The following is a 25970-nucleotide window of genomic DNA, read 5'->3' as shown; positions in this document are numbered from 1 at the left end:
TTAGCACACTGTTTATGTGCACAGAGCTTTTTTGTTAAAGGACTTGAGTTCTGAAATTATGGTTAGACATTTTGGAAATGAAAGTATTAAGATATCTGTCTTGTTTCCTCTTCCTGGCATCAACAAGAGAGCTGTAATTAATATGCCCTGACTCATTCAATCAACAAACTATTGAATGACTACCGTAATCCAAGCGCCAGGCCATCTGTGGAGCATGTGAAGATGGATATGAGCTAGCCCACGCCCTCAAAGCGCTTACCAGCTAGTGGGAGGGAGGCCACGTCAGCACACAGACACAGTAACAACGGGGAGAATGCAGTCAGGGCAGGCGTTCTGGGCATGGTCAGTGCCCAGGGGCAGCGCACGCAGGCTTGGGGAAGGGAGTCAGAGCAGCTGCCTGAAAGTATTAACAGCAGAGACGAGGCTCCAAGGGGCTCTCCACGTGAGAAGGAACTGCCTGTTTAGGGACACCAGGTGGAAAAGAGTTCACCAGCTCAAAGCACTGACCGGATCACGCAGCTCCTTGAGAAGCAGAGCCCTCCAAAGAACAGCCCCAGCTCTCCTGAAGTCACCTCACGACCGAGGGCAAGGAGAACTTCAAATTCTGAGCCACAGCCATCTCCCCACTGGAGCACCAAAGCTGCATGGCTGGAGAGACCTGGCCACCAGACTGCACCCCACCAGACTGGAATCGTTATCATTCCTGGCCCATCCTGTCCACAGTGAACTCTGTAAGCTCAGTCAGGTCCCCTGACCTCTCTCTGGGCCTGAGCTGGTGCCAAGCAAATGCTTCCAGCTGCACTGAGCAGAGGACGGCCAGGCCCCATGCTGGCTATTCACCTGAGTGTGCAGGACCGAGGGGCACTGGCTTGGTAAGAGCCCAGGAGAGGTCTTCCGTGCAGAAACAGTTAACTGTGTCACGAGCCACAGGAGAGGAAGAAGGAAGAAAGGGCGGGATGGGGGCTGTGCCCGGTGTACCTGGGTGCACCAGACACACCTGGACATCCTCAGTTCAGAAGGGCACAGCAACCGGCAGAGCCGGAGGGACCGGGGAAGCGTGCGGTCAGTGACCAGTGGCACTCGGCTACTCCCCTGCACAGCAGCGCCAGCTCCAGTGAGGATGCACTCACTGCGCCCCAGGGGGTCTGATGGGGTCTGATGGGGTCCAAGGTCATCTGTGGGCCACAAGACGCCAGGTCAGTTCCTGGGACCACTTCAGGAAAATGACCAAAATAGGCCGTCATCCTCGCTCCAGACTCACCAGGTATTAGCGCCCAGGGCTCTGTCCACATGGCCCATTAACCCAAAGCAGGCCCAGCCCCCTAGAGCCCCTCTGTATCGGGCCTCGTCTCGAGGCCGGCTGGGAAGGGGGTGTGGGCAGAAGCTGCTCAGCTCCGGCCCACGGTAAACAACCCTCAGCCTGAAAGCCCCCACCCTCAGCAGAGCCGCATTCTTCAAGGACAAGCACGGTGCAGACTGGAGCGAGGCAGGACACAAGGCTTTCGAAAGTAGATTAACCCCTCCCTACAGAGCTCACCCAGAGAGCCCCGCACTAGGGCTGCCAAACCAATCATCTCGGAGCCCGAATCCCAGCAAGGCCGAGTCTGCAGGAGCTGGAGCAAACCCCAGAGTTTCTGTGGGAAATGACGAACTGAATGGGAGTCATGACCCTGCTGATTTTTGAGATCTGGACCAATCCTGAAAAGAGCTCCTTAAACAGGCTCTTCCCCTTGGTGAGATGTTGAAGAGCCAGATACACAGAACACAATTGTTTCAAGTGCAAAGCCCTACAAATAAGATTTTTAACCCCCTTTTGTCTACCGTGCTGTTTAACACCGCTCTCCCCTCCAGTACAACTCCACCTGACCCTCCGAGGGCAGCCCCGGCGGGCGCGAGCGCCCGGTCCAGCCGAGGCGGCCTTCCATCAGGCCAGAAGGCCCCGCCGCGGGAAGCAGCCATCTTCCCGCCAGACCAGGGTCAGCCCGCAGGGGCCGCCTGGCGCCGAGTGAAGTAGCGGACCAGGCCCAGCGCTCCCTGGTTATGATTCTTGCACGTTACCATTTCCTCAACTGATTTTCTGCTCACTTTTCCCGTCTAGCAAGTGCTTTAAAGAATTAGGAAGCGAACGTCTGGCTCCCTGGGCCCGTCAGCCAGAGACAGTTCTAGCTTCCCCCCCCCCCGCCAGCTTCACCCCCCACCAGCGCCCCAAAGGGAAACAAAGGGCGCCCTCTCGGTCCCACCTAAGTTGTCACCGCGCAGCTCCTGCTGGGACAGCGGTGAGCCGCCCCCCGCCCCCACACCCGCACTGCCGCTGCAGTGTCACCGCCACGCTAGCAGCGGTGCAGTCACCTGCGGCTGCAGGGGGTGGCAGACTCTCTCCAGCACGTTTCCTTCCTCAGTTCCATTTCAGGTAGAAAATGCACCTTCTATTTTAATCGAGGTGCAAACCCACCTCGCCTCCTACCCACGGCTACCCTTTTCCAGAGACTCGGAAGAGAAAGTGGGGGTCACAGCGTCCCCAGAACGCGGCGGGTGAGGAGGGGGCGCAGGCAGGGAGGGGGAGGGCCCAAGGTGAGGCTGGCGGGGGCGGGGCGGGGGCGGGGCGGGAGCCCCAGGTGTGATGGCCGCAGCCCCGCGCCCGCCCCGAGCCGGGTCCTAGCGCCCGCCCGCAGCTTCCAGGAGCCTCGGGGCGGGGCTGGGAGCGAGGGTGGGAGGCTCGGCCGCGCAGCGCTGCAGAGGTTGCTAATATTGGGACCTGCCGCAGCGGGAGACCGCGGCACTGCTGTCACCCCGGGGGCGCTTCTCTCTGCCACCGGATGGAAGACTGAAATAAGCCTCCTGCCTCTCCCTCCTTCCCCGCCCCCACTGCGCACACCACCCACTCAGCCGCATCCAAACCCCGGTGAGGGCGCGGCGAGCGCCGGGCGCGCCCCTCCCCCGCTGCCCTCTCCTGGCCGACCCCCCGAGCTCCGGATGGGCCCCCCCGACCCCAACCCGGGCCGGGGCTTCCGCTGCCCGGCCTCCCACCCAGCACTGCCCCTACCAGCCCGCCGACTGCGCCAGGCGGACAAGGAGAGGACGTGTCACCTCCGGGATTGGGGGTGGGGGGTGCCGAGGCCGGGTTTTTGTTTTATGGTCTCTGTTCAGCCTCTGTGCCAGCGTCCTTGTCGGCTGACCCCAGAGCACGCCTCTCTCCTGCGCCCCCACCGGCCCCCAGTTCCCTCCATCCACCCTAGTTCCTCGCTGTTCCCGCGGCAGAGTCACCGGATTCCTGATGACTCGGTTGCTTGTAGCAAACGTCCTACCCGAAAGGTGACTGCGTTAAAAAAAAAAAAAAAAAAAAGCCCACAGTCGGGGTGGGGACTGGGGATGGAGAGTGGGGTGGGGTGGGGGTTGGAGGAGCCTAACCGGAGCCTCCCGGGGCCTCCCTATCTTGCTGCGCGGGTCTCCGGCGCTCGCGAGGACGGGGCTCGGCTGCTCCGCACACGAGGCTGCCGGCCGCACTCGGGCGCCCACCGCGGGCTCCACGGGCCGGGAGGCCGGCCTCGCAGGGCGCAGAGAGGGGTGGCGGGCTCCGCTCGGGAGCGGTAACAATGGCACGCGGCCCCCGCCGCCTGCGCCGCCCTTTGTCCCCCTCCCTTCCCCGCGGCTCTGGCCCTGCCGGCTGGCCCGACCCACCTCCGGCGCCGCGAGCCCACCGCTCCCGAGACCCGGCTGTGAGCTTCGAAGGAGGGAGAGGGGTCCGAGACAGGACGGGGCTCAGGGGCTTCAGCCCCACCGCCAACTCCCCCGCCGCGCGCGCCTCCGGCAGCTCCCACCCCGCGCGCGACCCCGCTGCCCGGGCGGCGGCCCAGCCGGACCCGCACTCACACGCAGCGCGCGCGAAGGGACGGAGCGTGGGCAAAAAGAGCCCGACCCCCAAACGCGGCCGGAGCGCGCCAGCCGGCCGGGCGCCTAGGACACGGCAGTCCCCGCAGCGGAGGGCGAGCGGGGCGGGGGCAAGCTGCGGAACCCGAGCGCGTCTAGGACCGCGCGGAGCTGGCCGGCGGCCGCCGAGTGCGCCGCGGGGCCCGGGCAGCCGAGTGGCACCTGCCGGCCGGCGCGCGGGGGACCCGGCTGGGCGCGGCGCACCCGGCCGCCCACGCCGCCCGCCCCGGCCGCCCGAGGTTCTGGAGCGCAGCGCTCGGCTCGGCCGCAGCCTGGGAGAAAGCACTTTAGCAAAGTTTCGTCTTCGCTGTGCAGCGGCCAGAGCTGCCTCCACTCCTCCGGGAGTTACATTTCTGTAACTGAAAACTGTAAAGCGGGGAGGAGAGGCTGCCAGAGCCATTCACACTAGCAGGTTCCGTTCGGGCAAAAAATCCCGGAGCTCGTGCATCCGGGACCAGCCCCATCTCAGGCCCGAATCCTCCTCACCTCCGACATCGTCTCCAGCCCACGAACCTACACAGATAGTTTAGATCCTGTTCAACGTCTGGCGTTAAAGCATGAGGAAGAGAAATCACCACAGGACTTTGCTTTTACGACCTAGTTTAAGTGTTGTCAGGTGGGTTCACTCGTAAGTTAACTCCTACCAACAGCCTGGTTGCCCACACTGGCTTTTTTTTTTTTTTTTTTTTTTTTTTTTTTTTTTTTTGCAAGTAAGGGGAAAACCCGAGTCGCCCCCACCCCCAAACTGTGCTCGCTGACTCGCTGCTTTTGGGCTCAGGGTGGCCCAGCAGGCACGCGTGTGCTGGCATTTGAGGGGACAGTCACCAGCTCTCGGGTCTGCAGCCTTCAATGCTGAGTCACAAGTACCCTCCTCGGGAAATGAAATCCTCGGAATGCCCTTTAAAAGTAGCTCGCCGCTTTTGCACGAGCGCACACACTCACACCAGGGCCACCCAGGACACCCACACGGGGCTGCACACTATGGAAATTACAGGGCCGGGGAATAACTTGATGGCTGGAAGGACTTACGCCCCTGGTGAGCGCCCTGCCCCTTCCCGAGTCATCCCCCCACCACCACCACCACGCCGTGTCTCTGCCCCTTCCCGAGCTCGGAAGTCTAAAATACGGCTTCAGTCCTCTTCCCAACAGAACATCAGCAACCTTCGCCTAAAGGGTTCCAGACCCTCACGGTGGGGATGAGCGATATGCTTAGTTTACAGTTCAAGCAGTATACTCACTAGAGGGGAAAAGGAGGGGGCCAGAACTTCGTTGGGCACATATGATAACCACTGCCTTTGCGAAAACGCATTTTTAAGTTCTCAGTTAGTTAATGATGAAAGCTTTAAACTCGTGGAATCAGTCCATTCAAAAGAAACTTCCTAAACCTGATCTTCCCGTGTATCTGGTGCGAAAGAACTAGGGGCTTGTGTTATATTTATAAATCGTAACCTTCCTTTAAAAAAAAAAAAAAAAAGCCTTTCAATGTAGATTCGCATCAGTGCCAGCGGCAGAGCTGCAATTCCGGAGGCTTTTTTTTTTTTTTTTTTTTTTTTTTAGCTAGCAAGACAGACACAGACACAGACAAGACAGAGAGAGAGACCCCTTCCCGCACCACACCACCCCCGCCACCACCTTATAAGTAGTTACAATCCAAACATGCCGGCACGGACACTAAAGGGTTAACGGTATACCTACCAAATCGGCTGTGGTCTTTCCTGGTTCCCTGGATAGTACCATTGGGGAAGATTTCTAAGTGAAATCCAGTCCTGCAGTACAGCTGCCTCCGCCTGAGTATCCCCTTTAAATGATCCAAGTCCGTGACTGCGGGTCCCCTGGGAAGCCCCCCTGCTTCGGACTGACCCAGGTGGTCACTTAACAAAACCGGGCTGTCCACCGGCAACACGGGCACATTCCCAAACGGTACCGCATCCTGCACACCGAAATAGTTCCCAACTTCACCGAGGGGAGCCATCAGAAGATTCGGCTTTCGGAGCACAGCGATAAACAATAATGCTGGTGCCAACCCAGGAGATACTAGGCGAGGTATATCCAACTCCCCTCCCTTACTGCAGCTGCAGAGAGAGAAACAAGGTCCTTTTCTTCAATCCATTAAATGCATAAATAAAAGTACTCTGCTGTTTCACTGGCACAGGTTCAAGGTCAAACCACGGATAGTCTAAGAAACCACCACTTTATACTCACACACTGACATACTGATAAACATATCTATGTATCTCTACAGACAGGTCCCCAGCTCTCGGCAGGCAGGAAGGTCTTCATCCCATCCGACCGTAGTAAGGAAAAAAAATCCGTAGTTTCTCCATTTGGTTCGAGATCAGAATGACCATAGCAACTTAAATGCCTAGGCGTTATTATAGGGATTTTTGAGATGCACGGGCTACGTCAGAATTTACGGATCCTGACTCCAGGAAGGCATGCGCCGTTTTTACTCTAACCGACTCTGCAGACATCAGCAGGAATCCTTCAAGGAGAAAAAAGATCTCACGTTGGTGGCGGCGACTAATCTGCCCCCCGGCCCCCCTCCAAAAATGAGAATAATGATAATAAAACAAAAAGAGGGGAAAACTTTAGGCGTCCAAAGCTGGTATCCAGAATTCTCCAGGGCCTCGGCAGGCGTCCATTGGCTTAGAGCTGGCGGCGGGCGGCGGCGGGAGCGAGGGGCGCCGCGGCGGGACCCGCGTGCCGCCGGCGGCCGCGAACAGGTGTCGCCGCGGGCGCGGGGCGAGGTGGCCGGCGAGCGCTCCTCCTGCGCAGCCCCGCGGCGCGCAGAGTGGCGCAGGCAGCGGCATTGGGCTGGGTTTAAGGTAGCGCCGCGCCGCCCGCGCTCCCCGCGGTCCTAGCGCCCGCCCCGCCCGCCGCGCTGCGGCAGGCCCTGCGCCGCGTGCCCGAGCGCGGGACCGGGGGCGCCAGGAGCCTGGGCCTCACAAAGGGAGCGGGAGGCTGGAGCCCCGGGCCTTCGGGGACTGCGGCTCTCCTGCAGAATCGAAGCTGGGAACCGAACCCTTGCTCGATGCGTAGGTGAAGGTGCAGACAAAGTGGGAGACTAGTTTTCACTTGGACTCTGATGCTTTGCGTTATGAAATAAAACTTAGCTAAGAGTTGGAGGGAAGGGGGTTGATTTTATGAGCTTGAACGGACACTGCAGTTCCTCTCCCATTCCTCCTCCAGACACACAGACGCAGACTGTACCGCAGGTGAGATGGGGGTGTGCGCCAGCAGATGTGGCCGCGCTCTCGGTCTGGTTCGGAGCTTTCTGGGCATCTCGGGCCGGCGCTGCGTTTAGCTCCCGCCCCGCGGTGCGGCCGGCTGGGGGGCGCCAGAGCACCGCCTGGGTCCCCGAGCTCGCCTCGCGCGCGTCTGCGGAGAGTCCGAGTGCAGGAGCGCGCGCACCGGGCTCCCCCTACCCCACACCACGCTCCAAGGGCGAGCCGGGCCCGCCCTCGGGGACGCGAAAGGCAAGATTCCCGTGTCCCTCGCGGCCCGAAGCCGCCGACTAACCCGGGGAGCCGGGCGGGGGTCTTCTGCGACCTCAGTCGCTGCTTCCTTCTCTGCCCGCGGGGCGCACGTGGAAGCCTGAGCCCCGAGCCGGGGTCGCCGGGTTCCATTCGCGGCCGGCGGCCTTCGCGCCCAGCCCGAAGCCAGGACAAAGAAACCAGCCGCCCGAGCCGCCCGAGCCGCCCGGGAGCTGAGGGCGCGCTCTGCGCCGGATCCCCGCGGGGCCGGCTGGAGCGCGGCGCCCCCACGCTCGCCCACAGCCCGCCCGCGCGGCCCGCTCCCCCCAGCGCCTCTTTGTTCACATTGTCTTAGAAACGGCCCGACTCTCGGGGCGAGATGAAGAAAGTTGCCGAGACTGAGCACCGCTCTAGACCGCGGGACGTGCAAGTAAGAGGCGAAGTCGAAAGCCGAGCGAGACCCCTGCGCTGGGAAAGGGAACTGGAGCCTTTTTATGGGGAGAAGTCGGACCCTCCTCGGCGGTCAGCTAAAGGCTGGCGGCCAAGGACGGGGCTGGCCCTACTCGGGACGGACGGCTTTAGCCGGAAGATGAGAAGGAGCAATGAATTTGCAGATTTCTCGGGCGCCGGAGGTGCCGGCCACCTGGAGCGACCTGCCCCTGCCCCCCGAGCTGGAAGGCGTGCTCCGCTGGCCGGGCGGAAGCAGAGGGGCGCGGTGTCCTCCCTGTCTCCATTCCCACACCCCTTTGCCGCAGTCCCGGGTCACTGGGCGTCCGGGGCTAACTCCGTGCGTCTTGCTTACGTGTTTATGAAGCTCCAGGGCCCTGCCCCGTGGTATTTACAGCAGTCACGTCGACGGTGGGCTTTAACCTTAACTGCTCAGTGGCAGATACAAGAAGCTGGGGAGGAAGTGTCACATCTCATAAACCACCCGAGTAGCTCTCATTCATCACGGAGGCAGCCAGCGGCGCTGGGCTAAGCAGGGGCGTTCCTGGACCACTTGGGCACAAAGCGCCGAGTTGGTTACTTTTTTATAAACCCTAATGAAGAAAGACAGGCCGGCAGACAGAGGGAGAGATGGAGCGAGGGAGACGCTCTATAAGGGAAGACGAGCTGCACGTGGACATGCCCACTGAAGACAGGACAGGGACAATTCCCACCAGCTGTCTCCAACCACATTCTTTCGGTCTGAATTTAGACTGTCAGCCAATGAGCGAAGACCATTTCCGCTTCCGAATCCCGCAGCCCCGTGACTGTCACTTTAAAAGCGATGCAGCAGTGGGAGGGCGGGCTGGGGAGCTGATGGAGCACTTTCCCAGCTGGAAGCAGTCTCCTGGGGCGGCTCTTTTCCGCTGCAGTTGCTTCAGCCCACGCTTCCTCTGCGGCCCTAAGTCCAGTCGCAGGAAGCTTGTGCTGCTCCCTCGCCCCTTCAGTTTGCCCATCAGGTGACTCTCCCTGCTTCTGTTTGGTCGAGTTTTCCTCTTCGAGTAATAGACACAGCGCCCTTCCTCTCACTGGTCACATCACGTTTCTCGGGAACTCACCGCGCTGCCCAGGGCTGACCTCTCAAGGTCTCTCCCAGCCCCGCCATGGCCGTGCGCTCCTCTGCCCAGGCCCGTGCCTACGTTCGTTGCACAAATATTCTTCCATTAGTGTATAGATACTGAGCTCCAAGAAGACTGAGGCCTTGCTTTCTGGAGACACATGGTGTAACTGGCTTAATAACACCTGCCTTGGAAGACTGACGTTAGGAATAAAACAAAAAATGCACGTGAAACAGGCAGCACACAATAGACACTTAAGACAGGGTAGCTATTATGACACTATTCCTAATATTGGTCCGTGGTTTTCATCTGCCCGGGGCGTAGTCAGCAAATACTATTACTGATTTGAACCACAAAGCTCTCTTAGGCTATCTCTTCCCAATATTTAATCCCTCTGGTTTTCCCTTCTTCCAGTTTGTCATCTGTCTTTCCTGCTGATAATTTAGTACTTAGACCCAAATAGGAATAAATTGACAAGGGAAGTGAAGAGAGATAAGGGGAGAAGTGCAGACTAGGTGTGGGGGGTCAGCAAATCTGGACCTGGCTTCCCCCACCCTCATCCCTCCCTGCAATTTCTATTTCAAGTCTTCCCTCGTAGCCCTGCTGAGCTGCTGCAAAGATCTGTTTGGGACGCGTGTATGTAAAAAGGGCCTGGAAGCTATCAAATCTCTCCAAATCTAAGGTGATCATTTGGAAAAAGTGCTCTGACCACCTCCTCTGCTTAGTTCATCAGCATGTATCTCCTCTTTGATTTCCTTGAAACCCCCCCCCCAAATGCATACCAACCTAGAGCCCTTTCGTTCCTTTCCTGGAGCAATCAGGGAGCTAGGGCTCAGTCCTTCCACCTCCATTTCCCACTTCTCTCCGCCCAACAACCCTGCAGTCTTTTAGTGGGCTTTTGTGTGGGAACTAAGGAGGGAGGTGGAGGGGAGGGGTCTGGGAGGTTGAAGTCTGTTCCCAGTCTGACCCCACCTACTAGACTTAGCTTCAATGGGAAGAGCACAGAACCCCCGAAGCCACCCTTCATCAATGACTCGCTGGGCTCTGGACACTCTACTGTGTGCTTTTGTGCTTTATTTTCTTAATCCTCAAAACTACCTTATGAGGTAGGTATCATTATTATCCTATGTTATACAAGAGGAAACTGGCTTATAAAGGTTAGTAACATTCCTAGTGTCACGGTGCTCATAAGTGCTGGGGCCAAGTCCATAGATCTCAGACCCCAATCATGCAGAGCCCCAGCTGCCCTCTGTTACAATGTTTCCATAAAATAAATATTGAGAAATAGCATGTTTCCATAAAATAAATGTATAGAAATAAATAGCTTATATACGTGTATAACGAACCAGTTAAAAGACATAATGAAGGAACAAAGACCACACTTAAAACAGGAAAAGGAAGATAAGCTTCCTAGGCATAAAATTAACAAAAATGTGCACAATCTACACAAAGATACGTGTTTAAAGCTCTGCAGGGACACAGGAGAAAACGTGAACTGGAAAGCCACACAATGTCCTTAGACAGAAAAACTCCATTTCCTCAATATGCAATCATTCCTAAATTAATCTAAAAACTTAACATCATCACAATAAAAACACCAAGTTGTTTTTTTTTAACTAGAAGCACTGGTGCTAATGTTAATACAGTTAATATAAATTAACAAAAAATGTTTGAAGTTGACAAGAAAAATAAGAGGGTAATTATCCATACAATATTTTAAATATTTTAAAGCTACACTAATTAAAACAGAGCAGTATTATCCTCTGACTGCTTCATTTTAGCATATGAATAAAGAGATAAAGCAATAACACAGGATAGAAATTACACAAATAGAGCCAAATACATATTGGAATTTAATACATGATAGTGGGGGGAAATGAACTATTGAGTAGTTTTGAAACAACTGAATAGACGACTGGGGAAAATTAGTATCTATTATTCACACTCTAAATGGAGCAAATATTTAAATATAAAAGATAAAACCATAAAAAGTACTAGAAGAAATAATGGAAGAATTCCTTTATAATCTGAGTTGTGAAGGCCTGACTAATTGTATCACAGAATTGAAACGTCTAAAAAAGAATAATAAATTCAAGCACAAATAAAACATTTGTTTAACTACATGGGGAAAAACACAAATTCAAAATGAAAAAATAGAAAAAAATGGGCATCTCATATCAAGATAAAGGACTGATTTCTCTAATATATAAAAAGCTCCTACAAATCAATAAGAAAAATATGACTTCTGGTTTCCAGTCTGACACACAGAGCTTGGAAGTCTCCTCTTCTCCCAAAAGAAAAAAGTTGAACAAACTGAAAGTCAGCAACTCTTCTTAGAGTTATCAAACAGCTGAGGTCCTGGGGCAAACTGCTGCTCTGGAACCTGGAGAGACAGGCAGACAGACAGATATATAGAGAATCACAGCTTACTGGAACAGAAGCCCACAGCTAGAACCAGTATCAGGGGGAACACTTCAACCATAATTAATGAATTGCTGGGGGCTCAGGGTGGACAAGCTTGAGAGTCAAAAGCTCAGAAGAGCCCCAGTCCTAGAAGGGCCCCCACACTGTCCTGAGATTTACCTCCAGGAGCCCTACCAGGTTCCCACTCAGGAGACCTGAGAAAAGTCCCCTCTTGCTTCCTTCAGGAAGATGGGGAAAGTAACTATTCTGAAACATGCCCAGAGTTCTCTGTTCTCCTGAACAAAGCCTGCCTTCAAGGGAAAGTTTTTTACCAGCATGTAAGCAAACTGTGGGGAGGGAAACATCCAACTCCAGCCTCCTCTAGCCTTCAGTGTGGGGGAAGGGAGACATCCAACTCAGGCTCAATAAAAGACTGAGACCTAGTCATAGGGTGATAGAATATCTCCCCTGCCCCCACCCCTCCCCACCACATCCACAGGGCTTCTGTATAATAACAGGGATTAGAGCTAAAAGAACTGCAAGACTCAGACCCTATTTAAGGAGTCTCCAGGGAAACCCAAAGACAACAGGGAAGACAAAAACGAGGACACCAGAAGAAATTTTAGCCCCTGACACCATAGCTACACAAACAGTAAAACACAGCCTAGCTCCTAGCCAGATAAATATAAACCCTCACATTGTAATAGGGAAGAACAAACCTGACTCCATATTGGATCTGTTTTTTATTTTTTTACTTTAACCTTTATATTCTATTGGTTTTTCTACAAGTTAATCACTAAAGGGATGTTGCCTATAAGCTAAAATTACGTACAATGGCCAATCTCTGGCAACCAACCCTGCCTCCCAGGTAATGAGCGTTAAGCTAAAATACCTTTGTTTAGCTCACAGGAAACCTCCTGACCAGGCCCACCTGTGAATGATGGCAGAAAGAAGAAATTTACACATCCCCTCTGGAGACTGATTGGAAGCAGGAAATGTTTGGCTTTACTCCCTCCCCTTGTAGTATAAAAGAAGCCTGAATTCTAACCCAGGCAAGATGATTCTTTGAGTCACTACTCTACCATCTTCTCAGTCTGCTGGCCTCCAAATAAAGTCACTATTCCTTGCCCCAACAACTGGTCTCTCAATTTATTGGCCTGTCCCGTATCAAGCAGTACAAGCCTAGACTCAGTAACAACACTAAAGGACTATCTCCCTCAGTAATTTTTACCCAACACATCACAACTAGCTTTCAACAAAAAATTATGAGGCATACTAAAAGATTAAAAAAAAAAAAAACCACACATACAGTATGAAGAGGCAAAGCAAACATCAGAACCAGACTCAGATCCACATATGGTAGAGACTGTGGAATTATCACACCAGGAATTTGAATTAACTGTGATTAATATGCTAAGGGACCAACTGGAAAAAGTGGACAACATGCAAGAATAGATGGGTAATGTAAGCAGAGAGATGAAGATAAAAGGAAAGAATCTAATGGAAATGCTAGAAATCAAAAACTCTGTAGCAAAATAAAGAATGCCTTTGATAGGCTCATCAGTAGACTGGACACAGCCAAGGAAAGAACCCATGAATTTGAACATATGTCAATAGAAATTTCTCAAGCTGAAATGTGAAGATTAGAAAGAAAGAAACAAACAAACAAACAAGCATAATACCCAATAACTGTGGGATAATTACAAAAGGTGTAACATACACATAATGGGAAGATCGGAGAAAAATGGAGAGAAATTTCCATAGTTGATGACAGACTCTAAGCCACAGATCTAAGAAGCTCAAAGATACTAAGTAGGATAAATGCAAATAAACCTACACTGTCTACCATATTCAACATATCATACCCCATGTCTACAGGTTAAAAAATCAAAGACAAAGAGGAAATCTTGGAAAGGGCCAGGAGGAAAAAAAATCTTACCTACAGAGGAACAAGGGTAGGAATTACACTGGGCTTCTCTTCAGAAACCATGCAGAAACCACGGAACGAAAAATTTAAAGTGTTGAAAGAAAACTTTTTTCCCCGATACCTGGTGAAATTTTCTATATTTTCATCTGCTTTTTCCATCCTCCTATATATATTCTTGACCATTATCTTAAAGTTCTTATCTATTAATTCCAGGTTCTATCACGTGATTTGCTTCTGCTGTCTGTTTTTTGTCTCTTTGTCATCATTTATATTTTCTTGCTTCTTTGCACATCCAGACACCAGATACTATGTATTTAAACATGAGGGCTCCTGATGAGCCGGAATTCCATTCTTTTAGAGAGACCAGGTGAGGGGCTGATCACCTGAGTCCAACCAGGAGCTGAGTTGGGTTGGGGCTGGGCTGCAGTTTTAGGAAGTCCCTGGACCCGTGGTTCTCCCTGCTCCTTGGTGTAGCCCTCCTGTGCTTCAGAAGGAGAGGCTGGTGGGCATCAGTTTCCTCAGCCCAGAAGGATTATGGGAAACCTGTCTCTACCCTCAGAGGTTCCGGCCTCCCAGCCCCACAAAGCTTCTGTGTTTGAAGCCCCTCAAATTTCCAATTTGTCTCACTAGCCCCATGTGGGTTAAAGCTTTGCTGGTTTCTCTTTCCTTCACAAGGACCCTCTACCTGAAACACATCTGACCCTCAACCTGTGTCCAGGGCCGAAAACTGCTGACAATCCCCGCTTACCTTGAATAGGGTTTCCCCTCTCTGTAATTTTAGTTCTAGTACTTGTTTCTTCCACAGTGTTCTGTGCCTTTAAAATATCGTTTTTGGAATTTCTGCAGTTTTTCCTAGTTGTTCCAGTAGGACTACCGGCCCACCTGAACCAGTTATTCAAAAGTAGTGGAGTCACCTCTTATTTTTGAAAATGACAAAATTATTATCTCAAGGCTTCTACCTTACATTTCATAGCATCTTCTAGTTTACAAAGGTCTTACATGTCTACTGCCTCAGTTGACCCTTTTCCCAGGTCTGTGACACAGGTAAGCTGGGGCACCTGTCTCAGCAGGAAATCACTGAAGTCCTACCCCCGGGGCACAGCCCTCCGTGACAAAGGCCAGAGGGGCTTGTCCAAGTTCTTCTGAGACCTATGTTGTCTACACTGACTCTAACTTAAGGTCATAAAAATAAACGAGAGATTATCCCCCAGGCTAAGAAACATCGCCTTCAACAACTTGTCAGCCTTCACCTACAAGACTGCATGAATGCAGACGGGTTCAGGTTGAGGGTTCACATCATCAGGCATCACCTTCTTGGATCTTCTTAAAGGTGACTTCATGGCACTCATGGAGCAATCGCCTCAGACAGCATTTCCCACTGGGTTACTGCCTGGAGAAAACACAAAATCAAAAGTAACATTCCAAATTTGTCTAAGGGTCTATATGGCAGTAACGCTGTACCCTATGGGAGCCTCCTGGCACACTGAGTCTAAGAACTATGCTGGTATGTAAACTCACCTCTGGGTAACTAGGCTGGCTTCTCGGAATTACAGAACCGGGGGGATGTGCTCATCTTTATTTCTGTCTAGGTAGCTTTACCAAGCTGGCCTTTCCAGAAAGTGGGAAGTGCAGCATCTCTAACATCTTCTTGCAGATAACTTTGGCAGCTCAACAAAGCCCTTCCCCTGGAGCACAGTGACCACTGTTGGGCTGAGCTGGTCTTCGGCATGGTGGCCAGTAGCATTTCCAGGGTAGCCGCTGAAGGAGATCCAGGAAGTCCCTCTACCCAAAACCTCTTCCCTGGCACCAGCTCAATTAAACCCAAACAACAACAACAAAATCAGAGGGGAGAGGAGAGTGAGTCTCTTCCGTGAACTGGCCAGACCCAGAGGACGCAGTTAAGGTCAAGCTGTGTGTGAGCATCTACTTAAGAATCATCAGACAAAAGGAGGAACACATGACCACGCCCAGCAGACTACGTGCTGTAGACAGGTCACGCTGGCAGGGCATTCTCATGTCCAATATCCAGGAGCAGCAGGGGGGCAAAGGAGGTGACAGCGTGCTTTAAACACCAATAGCGGCGACCTTCCTTCTCCATGGTCTTGTAATCTGATCACGTACATGTGTTAATCGATCAACCATATTTAGAATTGTTCACTTTAGGATGGCATTGTTTACTTCGATATGTTGAACACACAGGGAAAAGATGACTAAAAGTCCTTAGTATTTCTAAGTAGACCCAAATATGGAGAGAATGCTATATTTTGAATCAATTCTCATGTGAAAAACACCAGGAGATTCACTGGTGGTGCCCATCCTTAATCGTTGAGCGTCTCTTTAAGGAAAGCTGAACCTCACTTCCCTGTTCAGCTGTCTGACTGCTGTCCGTCCATACTCACCTGACTCCCGTCCATCCACACTCAGCTGTCTGACTCCCCATCCGTCCGCTGGGGCTGGACGACCCTGGAGCTCTGCTTCTGTTAGTTTCAAGTGTATGTCTGATGACGTGGATTTCAAATAGGACAGTTACCAGTGACCATCCCAAAATCTAAAAACGATGGCTTTTTCCTCAGTAGAAAGTATTGGAGTGTGAACTTAATCTGAAAATATAAACTGAAGTAAAACATCAATGTTCATGCACCTAAAAAAAAAGAAAATGGCAGGCTTCTCTTCGCTGAGCTGTGGAAAACCTCTTACACCCAATGATATGCTGCGGAGCCAGGTCCTGAGTCGGTGATGTGTTCTTTTCCATGGAACAAGATGGCAAGGAACGCCCCCTCCCCAATTCATAAACCCCTTTATCCACAGAAGAAAAGATAAAACAAGCAAAACAAGACAGTATAGCAAAGCTGAAAGAACGTATTCTTCGGGAGCCCTTCCACCTGGCACCCTGGACACGCTCTTTAACCATCCTTAGACCATTTTCTCCATCTGTACGATGAGAATAATAATAATATTTGCCACGCACTTGTTCTGAGGGTAAAAAGAAAGAGGCCACGTAAACTGCCTGGTACCGGGGGTGGGTGGAGCTCCATGGTAGAGTGCATGCTTAGCAACCACAAGGTCCTGGGTTCAGTCCCCAGTCCTCCATGAGATACAATAATAATAAAATAAAGAGATAATATATGCACTTTTTAAAATGCCTGTTTCCTAAAAGGGCTCAATCAAAGTACATCTTGTTAATGAGCATAAATTAATTTTACCTGAACAGTAAAGCTATTTTCAACAAAGAAAAAATAAAAACAAAATGATATTCATAAAGACAAAGCAATAACAAAGAGAAAAGCAGAAAGCTAAACCAAAACAAACAGAGCAAAGAACCTTTCCCACGGCAGCATGATCACCACTACACTAACACAGCACTTGCGTGGGCTGGGGGCTCCTGGGGAGCCTGGACGACACCCGGACGCAGGCCCCGTCGTTACCGTCGTGAACTTACAGTGTGTTTGCGCTCTAATTCACAGACTCTCAATGGTGTGCTTCATGTAAGTTACATAACGAAGAACGTTGTTTTTGAATTTTGAATGCCAAATGATGCCTTTTTCCATAAAAATTACCTCCCTCCCAGCAGAGACATTCAAAATGTTGTTTTACATACTCCAGAGCTGTTGGCGTAATTGCTAATAATAATTTCATTCAGCTCCTCTCTTACGAAGAGCCATGTGCCAGAGTCCAGAGGGAAACAAAATAAATGAGGTAGGGTCCTGTCCTCATTCTGTCCCTTGACAGTAACAATGGTGGCAGTTCTCCTGTTGTGAATCAGTTTGTTCATTAGGCTTACAGGGAAATGGGGTGGGGGGAGGAGGGGGTTGATTGTGGGCATGCTCTGCACATTCAGAACCCAAAGGCAGGCCTGCCGGCTGGACGCTCAGGAACAGGAGACATTTCTTTGCCTCGAGGAAAGCTCATTTCTGCGTCTAAGGTGAAATTGAGTGGATCAGGTTATCTGGGATGATCTCGCCTACTTGAAGTCATCTGATCTCAGCGGCAACAGCACCTACAGAAGAGCTCAGAACAAGCCTGCAGAACTGCCTGACTGGGTGACCGGGGCCACAGTCTCTCCAGGTGGACACTCCAAACCGACCCTCACAAGCACCTACTCGCTCCTCCTTTATTTTCTCCTGTGTCTGAGTTTACTTAAGGCCACTCGGGGAGAGAGAGAGAGAGAGAGGGAGAGGGATTCATTGTAAGGAGTGGCTCATGAGTAGGAGCGGCTAGTTTGAAAGCCATCAGGAAGGAAAAATTCTCTCTTACACAGGAGGGGGGTGGTGTTAGCCTTTTGTTCTGTTCGGACCTTCTACTGATTGGATGCGGCCCACCCTACCTTGGAGGACAATCTGCTTTATTCAGTCCACTGATGACAATGTCAACTTCATCCAAAAGTGCCCTAACAGAAGCACCCAGAATAATATTTGACCAAAGTCCTGGCAAATAAAATTAACCATCACACCCATTAGGGGGAAAAAAATGACACCAAAAAAGGGAATAAAAATTAGAAATAACTTAATGTTCAGTAATAGGGAATCAGTTAAATAGACTAATTCAGCCACACGCTGATATAGATAAACCATTATTTTGTAGGGTGGTAGAAGATTGCTCAGTATCATGGAAAATTTCTTAAATACCATCCGTTGCCCAGGCTCTCCCATTATACAGGGAATGCTTATCATCCCTTGAAATACAGCCCATCCAGGCCTAGAAATTTAATCTGCTTAGTGCACACAGGTACTCCTTATCAGAGCTATAAAATGGAATCACGTAATTGGAAGGAAACTTTGTGCTGATCTCATCCAAATACCCCCTAAGAGTGATAAAGAAAAATAAGATAGTGATTTCAATTTATCTTGAATTATTGAAGGAGCCTAGATCTCTGACACTTTAAAATAATAAGCATCTAAATATCAGACTAGGATTTGATGCTGACCTCTAAAAAGCATGGGAAAAACACCAACCTGTGACGGCGAAATACTGTTTCACTATTCCCATTTTGCTTGTGACACAGAAGAGACTGACTTGTGCTCTGCAGAGAGCTGTTATCGCCCAAGGAAACCTGAGTATAGGTCTGGGTCCTGCAATGCACGGGACTTGTGGGGGGGGTGCATAAAAATGTGGTTGCTAGGGACTCATCTCAGACCACTGGGAGTTCCCCACCCCTCTTCTGGTGAGAATGCTGATCTAGAGTTTTGCTTAAACTTTTGACTTGCTTTATTCAGATGTGCCCAAAGCAAAAAGCAAAAAAGGGTATTGGACATGCAAATTACAATTCGAAAGAACAAGCCTATAATTTCAGAAACAGTGTTTTCACAGCTACATTTTTCCACATCTAAAACAGAGGGTTGTTTTTTTTTCAATCGGAGAAAGTCTTACTTAGCTCCTGCTCAGGTGCGCAGCCCTGTGCTAGATGCTGGGAACTCAGGCTGCAGGAGATGTGGTCCCTGCCCTCAGGGGACTCACCATAATGCCGTGTCAGGTGCCAACCTGGTGGCAGACACCAGAGAGGAGGTGTCACGGCCTCTCCAGGCCCTGCCCTCACCCCGGGCAAACCTTCACTAACTGTGCCCGCCTGACTAATCCAGCCACGCTTCGGACCTGCCTACCCCTCAAGAGATGAAGTCACCCGAACAGCTGTCCTGTGGGACATGCTGCTGATACATCTTGCAAGAAGTAAACAAGTAAACAAGCACAGGCGTGCACACGAAGCACCTGCCTGGGGGCGGGGCTGTGGGCAGCACACCTGGCGTGCGTGTGTGGCACGTCCCTTGCCACCTCCCGTGGAGGAGGAAGTTCCTTCCGTGAAGGCCATGCTCCGCCTGCACATCAGACACAAGGCGCACCTGCTCGCAAACGTGCAGAGTTGCGGCCTGTTCCGGGTCGGAGCTTCTCTAAGGCGATTCGGAGTTTTTTTAGTTTAAACACATTACGGCTGCTTCCGGGACTACAAGGGGTGGGTCTCACTGTTGGGCACCCCACTTTGCACCGCCATTTCTCCACGTCTTCAGATGTAGGATTTTTCCCCTAGCAGTTGACTCGTCCCTTCTGTCCTATCCTCCGCGGAGACGGCCACGGTGCCCTCCTGCCGACGATGCTTCATAATCTGAGGACCATCCATCTGTAAGCCTCATTTCCAAGCTGGAGAGCACTGGCTCCCCCATTCCGCTCTCACTGCCCTCACCTTCCGACCTCCTCTCTGTTTCGGATTTTCTCTGCACTTGCTATTCAGTAGGACATGCGCCCCTCCCCACCGGGGCAGGCCTGCACAGCTGGCTCTCTGTCCAGTTTCCCCAGCACGCCAGTCCGAGTCCCAACTCAGGTGCTCCACGAAGGGCACCTGCTACCTTCCAGGTCTGATTAAATGTGACAAGTGGGTTTGATGCCAAAAAATTAAATTCCCCTCTCCTGACACAACTGTTAGATTACATTGACAGCCACCCACTCAAATACGAAAGAAGTTTTCAAGTTCTATCAAATAACACCTGTGGCTACTTTGCAAAACCTTCCTCATCCACTCAACATACTTTGTATTCATTAGCCTCGAAGTGACAGCACTAACTTTGCCTCTGCCCAGGTTTTATTTTTGATTTTTAAAAACAACGGCGACATTTTGGTGCCAAGCCCCTGCCCCGCCACTGTGGTCACTAAGCAGACCACCTGGCATTATAGGTCAACGAACGCTGACCCTGGGTCAGAAATCAATTTTGAACAAAGGCTAATGCTAACATTTTCTCTTCCATTGTGAGTGATAATCTCCTGCCCAGCTTCTGGCATTGAGCACAGTGACTTCTGGAAGGATGTCTTGACTTGGAAAAGCGCGGGCAGGCTGACCTTCAGACAAAAGAGGAGCCCCTCCCTCCTCCCCTTTACTGTAGGAACGTTTGTGTGTTTCCTTCGATTCTGCAGATGGGAGAGAAAACCCTGCAAGACTAATCTGAGCAGCCATGAAGTCTCCATCAGACCTGGGCAGAGGCCCAGGGGGACCACAAGCTCGCTCATAAATGCACAGTGTCTAATAAAACTGTGATGACGATGATGATGATACATTTATTGAGCAGCAAAAATGTGCTAAATTTAAAAATGCAGGCCCTCCGTTATTCATACCTCCTGATGGACGTGCAGAAACTGCTGGCTGGTTGTTTCCCCCGTAACTGGCATCTTGTTTCCTCAGCCTGACGGCTGCTGGTGGCCTGCGTGCCGCTCACGAACTGCGGGTTTTCTGTGGCCCGAGCACTGCCCCTGACCATCACCGCACATCAGCACCACTCGGCTCAGCTCCTCTCTACAGAGTCAGTGTGGGACGAGGGCGCGTACCCGGCCCGTGGGGTTTTTTCCCTCTTTCTCCAAAGGAACGCGTGTGTTTGAGTTTTCAAAGTGAGGAATCCACTGCTTAACCCAAAGGTCACACCCACAAAAGTGACTTGGTATCCTAAATCCACTTCTGATTTAGAAATCACTGCAGGAAATCGCAGCCCTCTCAGGTGAACTCTCTTTTCTGTTTGAGGAAAACAACAAGCAATTAGGTCCTCGGGGAATTTTAGAACGTCCCCAACAACCGTTACTTTACAAGCAGTTTATCAACTCTTAGGCAAAGTGCTTTAAAATGCAGCAAATGGGTAACACGTGGAAAACCACTGCTTGTACATCCACCCAGGAACAGGCGCTTTGTGAACGGCTCATTCTGTCTAAATTCTGCGATGAAAAGGATAAAGTCAGTCGACAGAAAAGTCTTCTTCTACGCCAGGAGAAGGCTGCTGTTTCCCTTTGTGCCCTCCCCTCCTCCAGAGCCGAAAGCCCGCGACATGACTCAGCCACAGCCGAGAAGGGACGTTCCAGGGCCCAGCTTGGCCGGCCTCTGTCCCCAAGCGCACCGAAGCCCAGCTGTTTAAAAGGTCACCTCCCTTTTCTGCATCTGGAATCGCTTTCATGCACAAATAGTATAAGTTAAATCGGTCACTTGTGAGCTGAGTTCAGCACTGGCTCCTCGCTTCCAGAAGTGAGGAATCGGCTTCCAGTGAGATGGCGTTTACGAGCAGATTTGTGTCCACACGCTACAGCGGAAACAAACAGCCCTGCGAGGACGGCAAGGACCCTCCTTAAAGCTGAGCACCCCAGATGGGTTTTTCCTTCCCCTCCTCACTTTTCTAACATGATCGGTCAACACAATTGCTGTCACACATGCAAATTCAGAAGAAAGAACCAAAACAAATTCAGAGTTTTCACGTCTTGTATTCCAAAAAAAGGGGGTCTGGACTTGAGTTATGCACAAGAAAAGTTACTTTGATGAAAAAGACGAGTTTATCTTCGAATCCACCCAGTAAATAGTGTTGTCCTAATTTTTTGTTCTTAAATCGTTTTTACACTTAGAAGTAGTTTGCAATTCATGCAACTCCTGTCTTTCTACACGGAGGAATTACTGTATGTGTCCTCGTTACGGCAAATTGATCAAGGCATGAGGTTCAGCCAGGGGAAGTTAAGGAAACCACTTAGAGAACCAGTGTGAGGAACACTGAGGTTGCTCTTCCCAGGGAGGGACCGCGATGGGCAAGTCGGGCGCCCAGGATGCTACGTTTAGGAGGCTTTTGGGAGCTGACCCTGTACTGGAGGGACCTGCCTCCCTGCTTCCCTGAGTCCAGGTGTTCTGGGCGGGGCCGGCCCCCTGACAGCCAGCGGACCTGAAAGCGTGGTGGCCTCACTGCCAGGCCCCGGAGCCCCCTTGGGTCCCCTGGTGGTGTCAGTCAGCCTGTGATGCTGAACTGGGCCAGTCGCCAGTCGCTGAAGTAGCACCGGCCAGCTCACACTCAGAGGGAAGCGGCCCCTGCCCTCGCCCCAGGGAGCCCCCTCCTGGTCTCTCCACTTCTCCTTACAAACCTGGCAGGTAAACGTGAGGGCAGAGGCTGGGGGAGGGCACAGGGTCTGCCTTGCATGAGGCTCCGCGCTCGCTGAGACAGAGGTGCCTTTGCAGGAGGTGGGCTCACAGCCCTGGCTCTGTCCTGCACAGGGGCGCCGACAGGCTGCTGTCCACCTGGCGGTCTGGGCCGTCTCGGGGGGCACTGGTCCCCCCCCGGACCCCGGCCAGGCCGGCTATCACTCAGTGAGGTTAGTCTCTAACTGGCTCACACGGCCTCACTGCACAGGCTCTCCTGTAATTGGTGCCATTAGCGAGGTGGCCATCAGGCCGTTGCCTGAAACTTCCTGGGGGGACCCGCTGGCGGCCGGGCGGCCACGGTTCACTCGAGTGGAACAGCGGGAGGCGCGCTAATTCCCAGGCCCGGGTCCATTAGGGAGAGAAGCAGCTCATTAGAGGTCCTACCCTCTCAGCTCCAATTACCCCCAGATAATGACAGAGCGCGCAGCCCGCGGCCACAACCTCTCTCTCACTCGTGATCCCACCGTTGCATCCACAGGGCCCAGGCCAGACCCTGGCCCTGCACCGGCGGGCGGGGCGCAGGCAGCCCGGGGCCACAGGGCCGCGCTCCTGTCAAGGCAGCCCTGGTCCGCACGCAGGGCTGGTGGCGGACGCGCCGGCCGGCCGGCAGAGCAGGACAGAGGGCTCCTGGCGTGCCGGCTCCAGGGCAAGGTGAGCAAGACCATTGTCTCCAAGGCTTTAACGTCTCTTCTCTTTTCAGAAAACTGTCGGAACAAAACCTAACCTGAACTACCTCCCCACATCACCTTAACTTGGGAGAAGAGGCGGGGCAGGGAAGCCAAGAGGGACAGGAGGAAACACTTCCCAGGAAAGCAGAAAACAGCGTGAGCCTGCTCTAGAAGTAGCGCCTTCACCCAGGTACCTCCTGTTGGACCAATGGGCGGAGGCCCCAGCCTCAGGCACCATCATGCTCGTACTTAAGTCCAGTGTCGTTGAAATTAACTCCTGTTTCCTCACCCTCCGACCGCTTGGTTCGTGACCTGTGTCATAATTTCCCACTGCGTTTGAAGCCACGCTTCTGATTTGCAGCTCTCTGGCCACTTGAAGGACCTTGTGTTTGCCCACCTGTGTCCTCACCCGCAGCCCCGTCCTTGTTCCTGGGTCCCAGCTGGAAAAGTGTCGTGTGACTCGCATCTGAACTGACGAGGGGCAATGTCTGCCTAGCGGTAACTGTCAAACCGTAAAAAAGTGTGTCCTTCAGTCTTTTCCTGTCTTAAGTGGATCAGTTTGTTCTCTTTGTTACGTGAATATTCTCTCAAGCAGGCAGCAGCGTATTCTGGAGACTATTACTTCACTGACAGACCTGGTCCACAGGCACTGATGAAGGAGATGTTTGTGGATAATCCAAATAGCAGAGCATAGCTGTGTTAGGAGAGGCCACGTGTCTGGGTGTCCTAACCGAACACCCCAGAGCACACGAGAAAAACGACGACTGTTTGGAATGTAATAGAACTGTCAAAAATGACTCGAAGTCAGCTCTGCAAACAGCAAGACCTAAGTCGCTGTTCTGTTCACCCTGTGCCCGTGTGGAAGTACACAAGCCTGTTTCCAGGTGGGAAATAAAACCGAAGATTAGAGGCGCCCTCTAGTGGACACAGCTGGCACCGCCACCTCAGGGTGGCTTGTCCGCATCAGACCAGGACCCAAACCACAGGTCCTTTTTCTTTTTGTAATTAAAGTAGAGTCGATTTACAATGTTGTGTTAATTTCTGGTGCACAGCATAGTGATTCAGTTACATATATATTTATATCCTTTTCATGTTCTTTTTCATTATAGGTTATTACAAGGTATTGAATACAGTTCCCTGTGCTGTGCGGTAGGACCTTGTTGTTTATCTATTTTATACACAGTAGTGTGTCTCTGCTAATCCCAAACTCCTAATTTTTCCTTCCCGCTTCTTTCCCCGCTGGTAACCATAAGTTTGGTTATGTCTGTGAGTCTGTTTCTGTTTTGTAAGTGAGTCCATTTGTGCCATTTTTTTTTAGGTTCCACACATAAGTGATGTCATATGGTATTTGTCTTTCTCTGACTTACTTCACTTAGTATGGTCACCTCTAGGTCCATCCATGTTGCTGCAAATGGCATTATTTCATTCTTTTTATGGCTGAATAGTTTTCCATTGTATAAATACACCACATCTTTATCCAGTCATCTGTCCATGGACATTGAGATTGCTTCCATGCCTTGGCTGTTGTAAATAGTGCTGCTGTGAACATTGGGGTGCATGTATCTTTTCAAATTAGTTTTCTCTGGATATAGGGCCAGGAGTGGGATTGCTGGGTCATAAGGTAACACAGGTCCATTTTTAAAGATGTTCACCTTCCTAGTTACTCCTCAGATGAACACTGGCCCTGCTGGGCAGGACATGAGAGGTTCGTGTGCGGTGTCATCAGGGACCCTGCTTAGCTCGCCGGGCCCCCTGTGCTAGGAGAGGCCCCGCCGGCCTCACCTTGGGCCTGCCCTTCCGGGACACCCTGAAGCTGTCTTGGCCTTACTGCACGTCCGACGAAACGGGGCCTTCGTTTGTCAAGCCCTGTACACTCACACACCTTCATCGTGTGGAAGGGAAAACCTGATGTGACTCAGTCTTGCCGGGGCCACAGCTCTCTCCTAGCCCCCAGATGTCGTGGTCTCTCCTCAGACCGTGGCCCCAAGGCCTTGCTGGCTTTCCAGCACACACTCCGCCCTTAATAACCAGGTGTTGTACAACTCACCCCCATTTCAATGTCCAAACCTGGCCTTCTAGGAGCAGCAGCCAGAGGATCCCGGCAGAGACGGCTGCACAAAGGTCTGTGGTCAGGACTTGGGGGGAGGGCCCCATCTCCAGCCACAGGGGAGCAGGGGAGCAGAGACGCGAGGAGGGCCCTCCAGGCCGAGGCCCACCTCCCCTGCCGTCCCCTTCAGAGGGCAGCAGACCTGCCGGTGCCCGCTGTCCAGTCCAGCTCAAGGGCCCGGGTCGGGGTGAGGCCCAGGAACCGGCACCTCTAATGAGTTTCCAGGTGATGCTCTCGGGCCCAGGACCACACTTGGAGACCTGATTGAGTCTCATCGTCAGAACCACCTGGAGACTCTGAAGCCCTAATGCCCAGACCACCCCCAGGACAACAGAAATTCAAACATCCACCCGGGGGCCCAGGCTGGGATGTGTTATACATTTCAGCGACAGAAACACAGAACAACGACACGTCTCTTCACTGCAGGGCCTCCCCGAACAGGACCTCACTTGAGCCTCAAACGATCCTAGGAGGAAGGAGGGCGAAAGTTTAACTCGAATCTGGAGAACAGTGGTCAGGCAGTCAGTAGCAGCTCTGGGGCTTAACTCAGAGATTGTTGCTTGATAAAGTCATCTCCAGAGTCAAGTGAACTTGGAGGGGAGGTGTTGGGAGGTGACAGAGCGCCACGTGAGGCCATCTGGGGCTTCGCAGCGATCCCTGAACAAACCCGGGTCCCTTGGTGGCCGCAGGAGCCGCAGCAGTGAGACAGGGAGACACTGGGCCTCTCCCTCCTCCAGCCTCCTCCCAGCCCTCCTCCAGCCTCACCCATGCGGCGGCCGCCAGCACAGGAGCCAGGGGCACAGAGCAGTGAGGGTCCGAGTATAGACAGGCTGGAACCGCCAGTGATGCCATCAAATCCCAGGTCTACCCGCAGAAGCCAGCAACCTCAACCAAGCTGCCTGGCCCCTCAGAAACAGAGTCTTCCAGTCTAGCGGACAGAGCTTCTGCATCTGAAGTGAATCATCACCAGTGACGCACGGCGCCCCCCGTGCAGCGCTGCG

At 52.2% G+C, this 25970-nt stretch overlaps 1 protein-coding gene across 4 annotated transcripts in view; it reads right to left on the bottom strand.

Annotated features, from left to right (window-relative positions):
* The window catches only part of FGF9 (fibroblast growth factor 9), a 48946-nt gene extending 42242 nt beyond the window's left edge, over positions 1 to 6704 (bottom strand). For 2 of the 4 annotated variants that reach the window (XM_045514187.2, XM_010951577.3), the window contains exon 1: positions 5623 to 6704. In XM_045514187.2, coding sequence (XP_045370143.1) covers positions 5623 to 5899 — 277 coding nt within the window. In that variant the 5' untranslated portion in view covers positions 5900 to 6704. Of the gene's footprint in view, positions 1 to 3870; positions 4403 to 5622 lie in introns of those variants that run through there. The other 2 variants (XM_074377914.1, XM_074377915.1) reach the window with 2 other exon arrangements.
* Positions 6705 to 25970: the final 19266 nt, after the last annotated feature.

This window comes from Camelus bactrianus, chromosome 14 (genome assembly GCF_048773025.1).
Source record: "Camelus bactrianus isolate YW-2024 breed Bactrian camel chromosome 14, ASM4877302v1, whole genome shotgun sequence".
Taxonomy (NCBI): domain Eukaryota; kingdom Metazoa; phylum Chordata; class Mammalia; order Artiodactyla; family Camelidae; genus Camelus; species Camelus bactrianus.
Note: the sequence above shows the minus strand (reverse complement) of the source record. Positions and strands in the feature narration are given on the sequence as shown.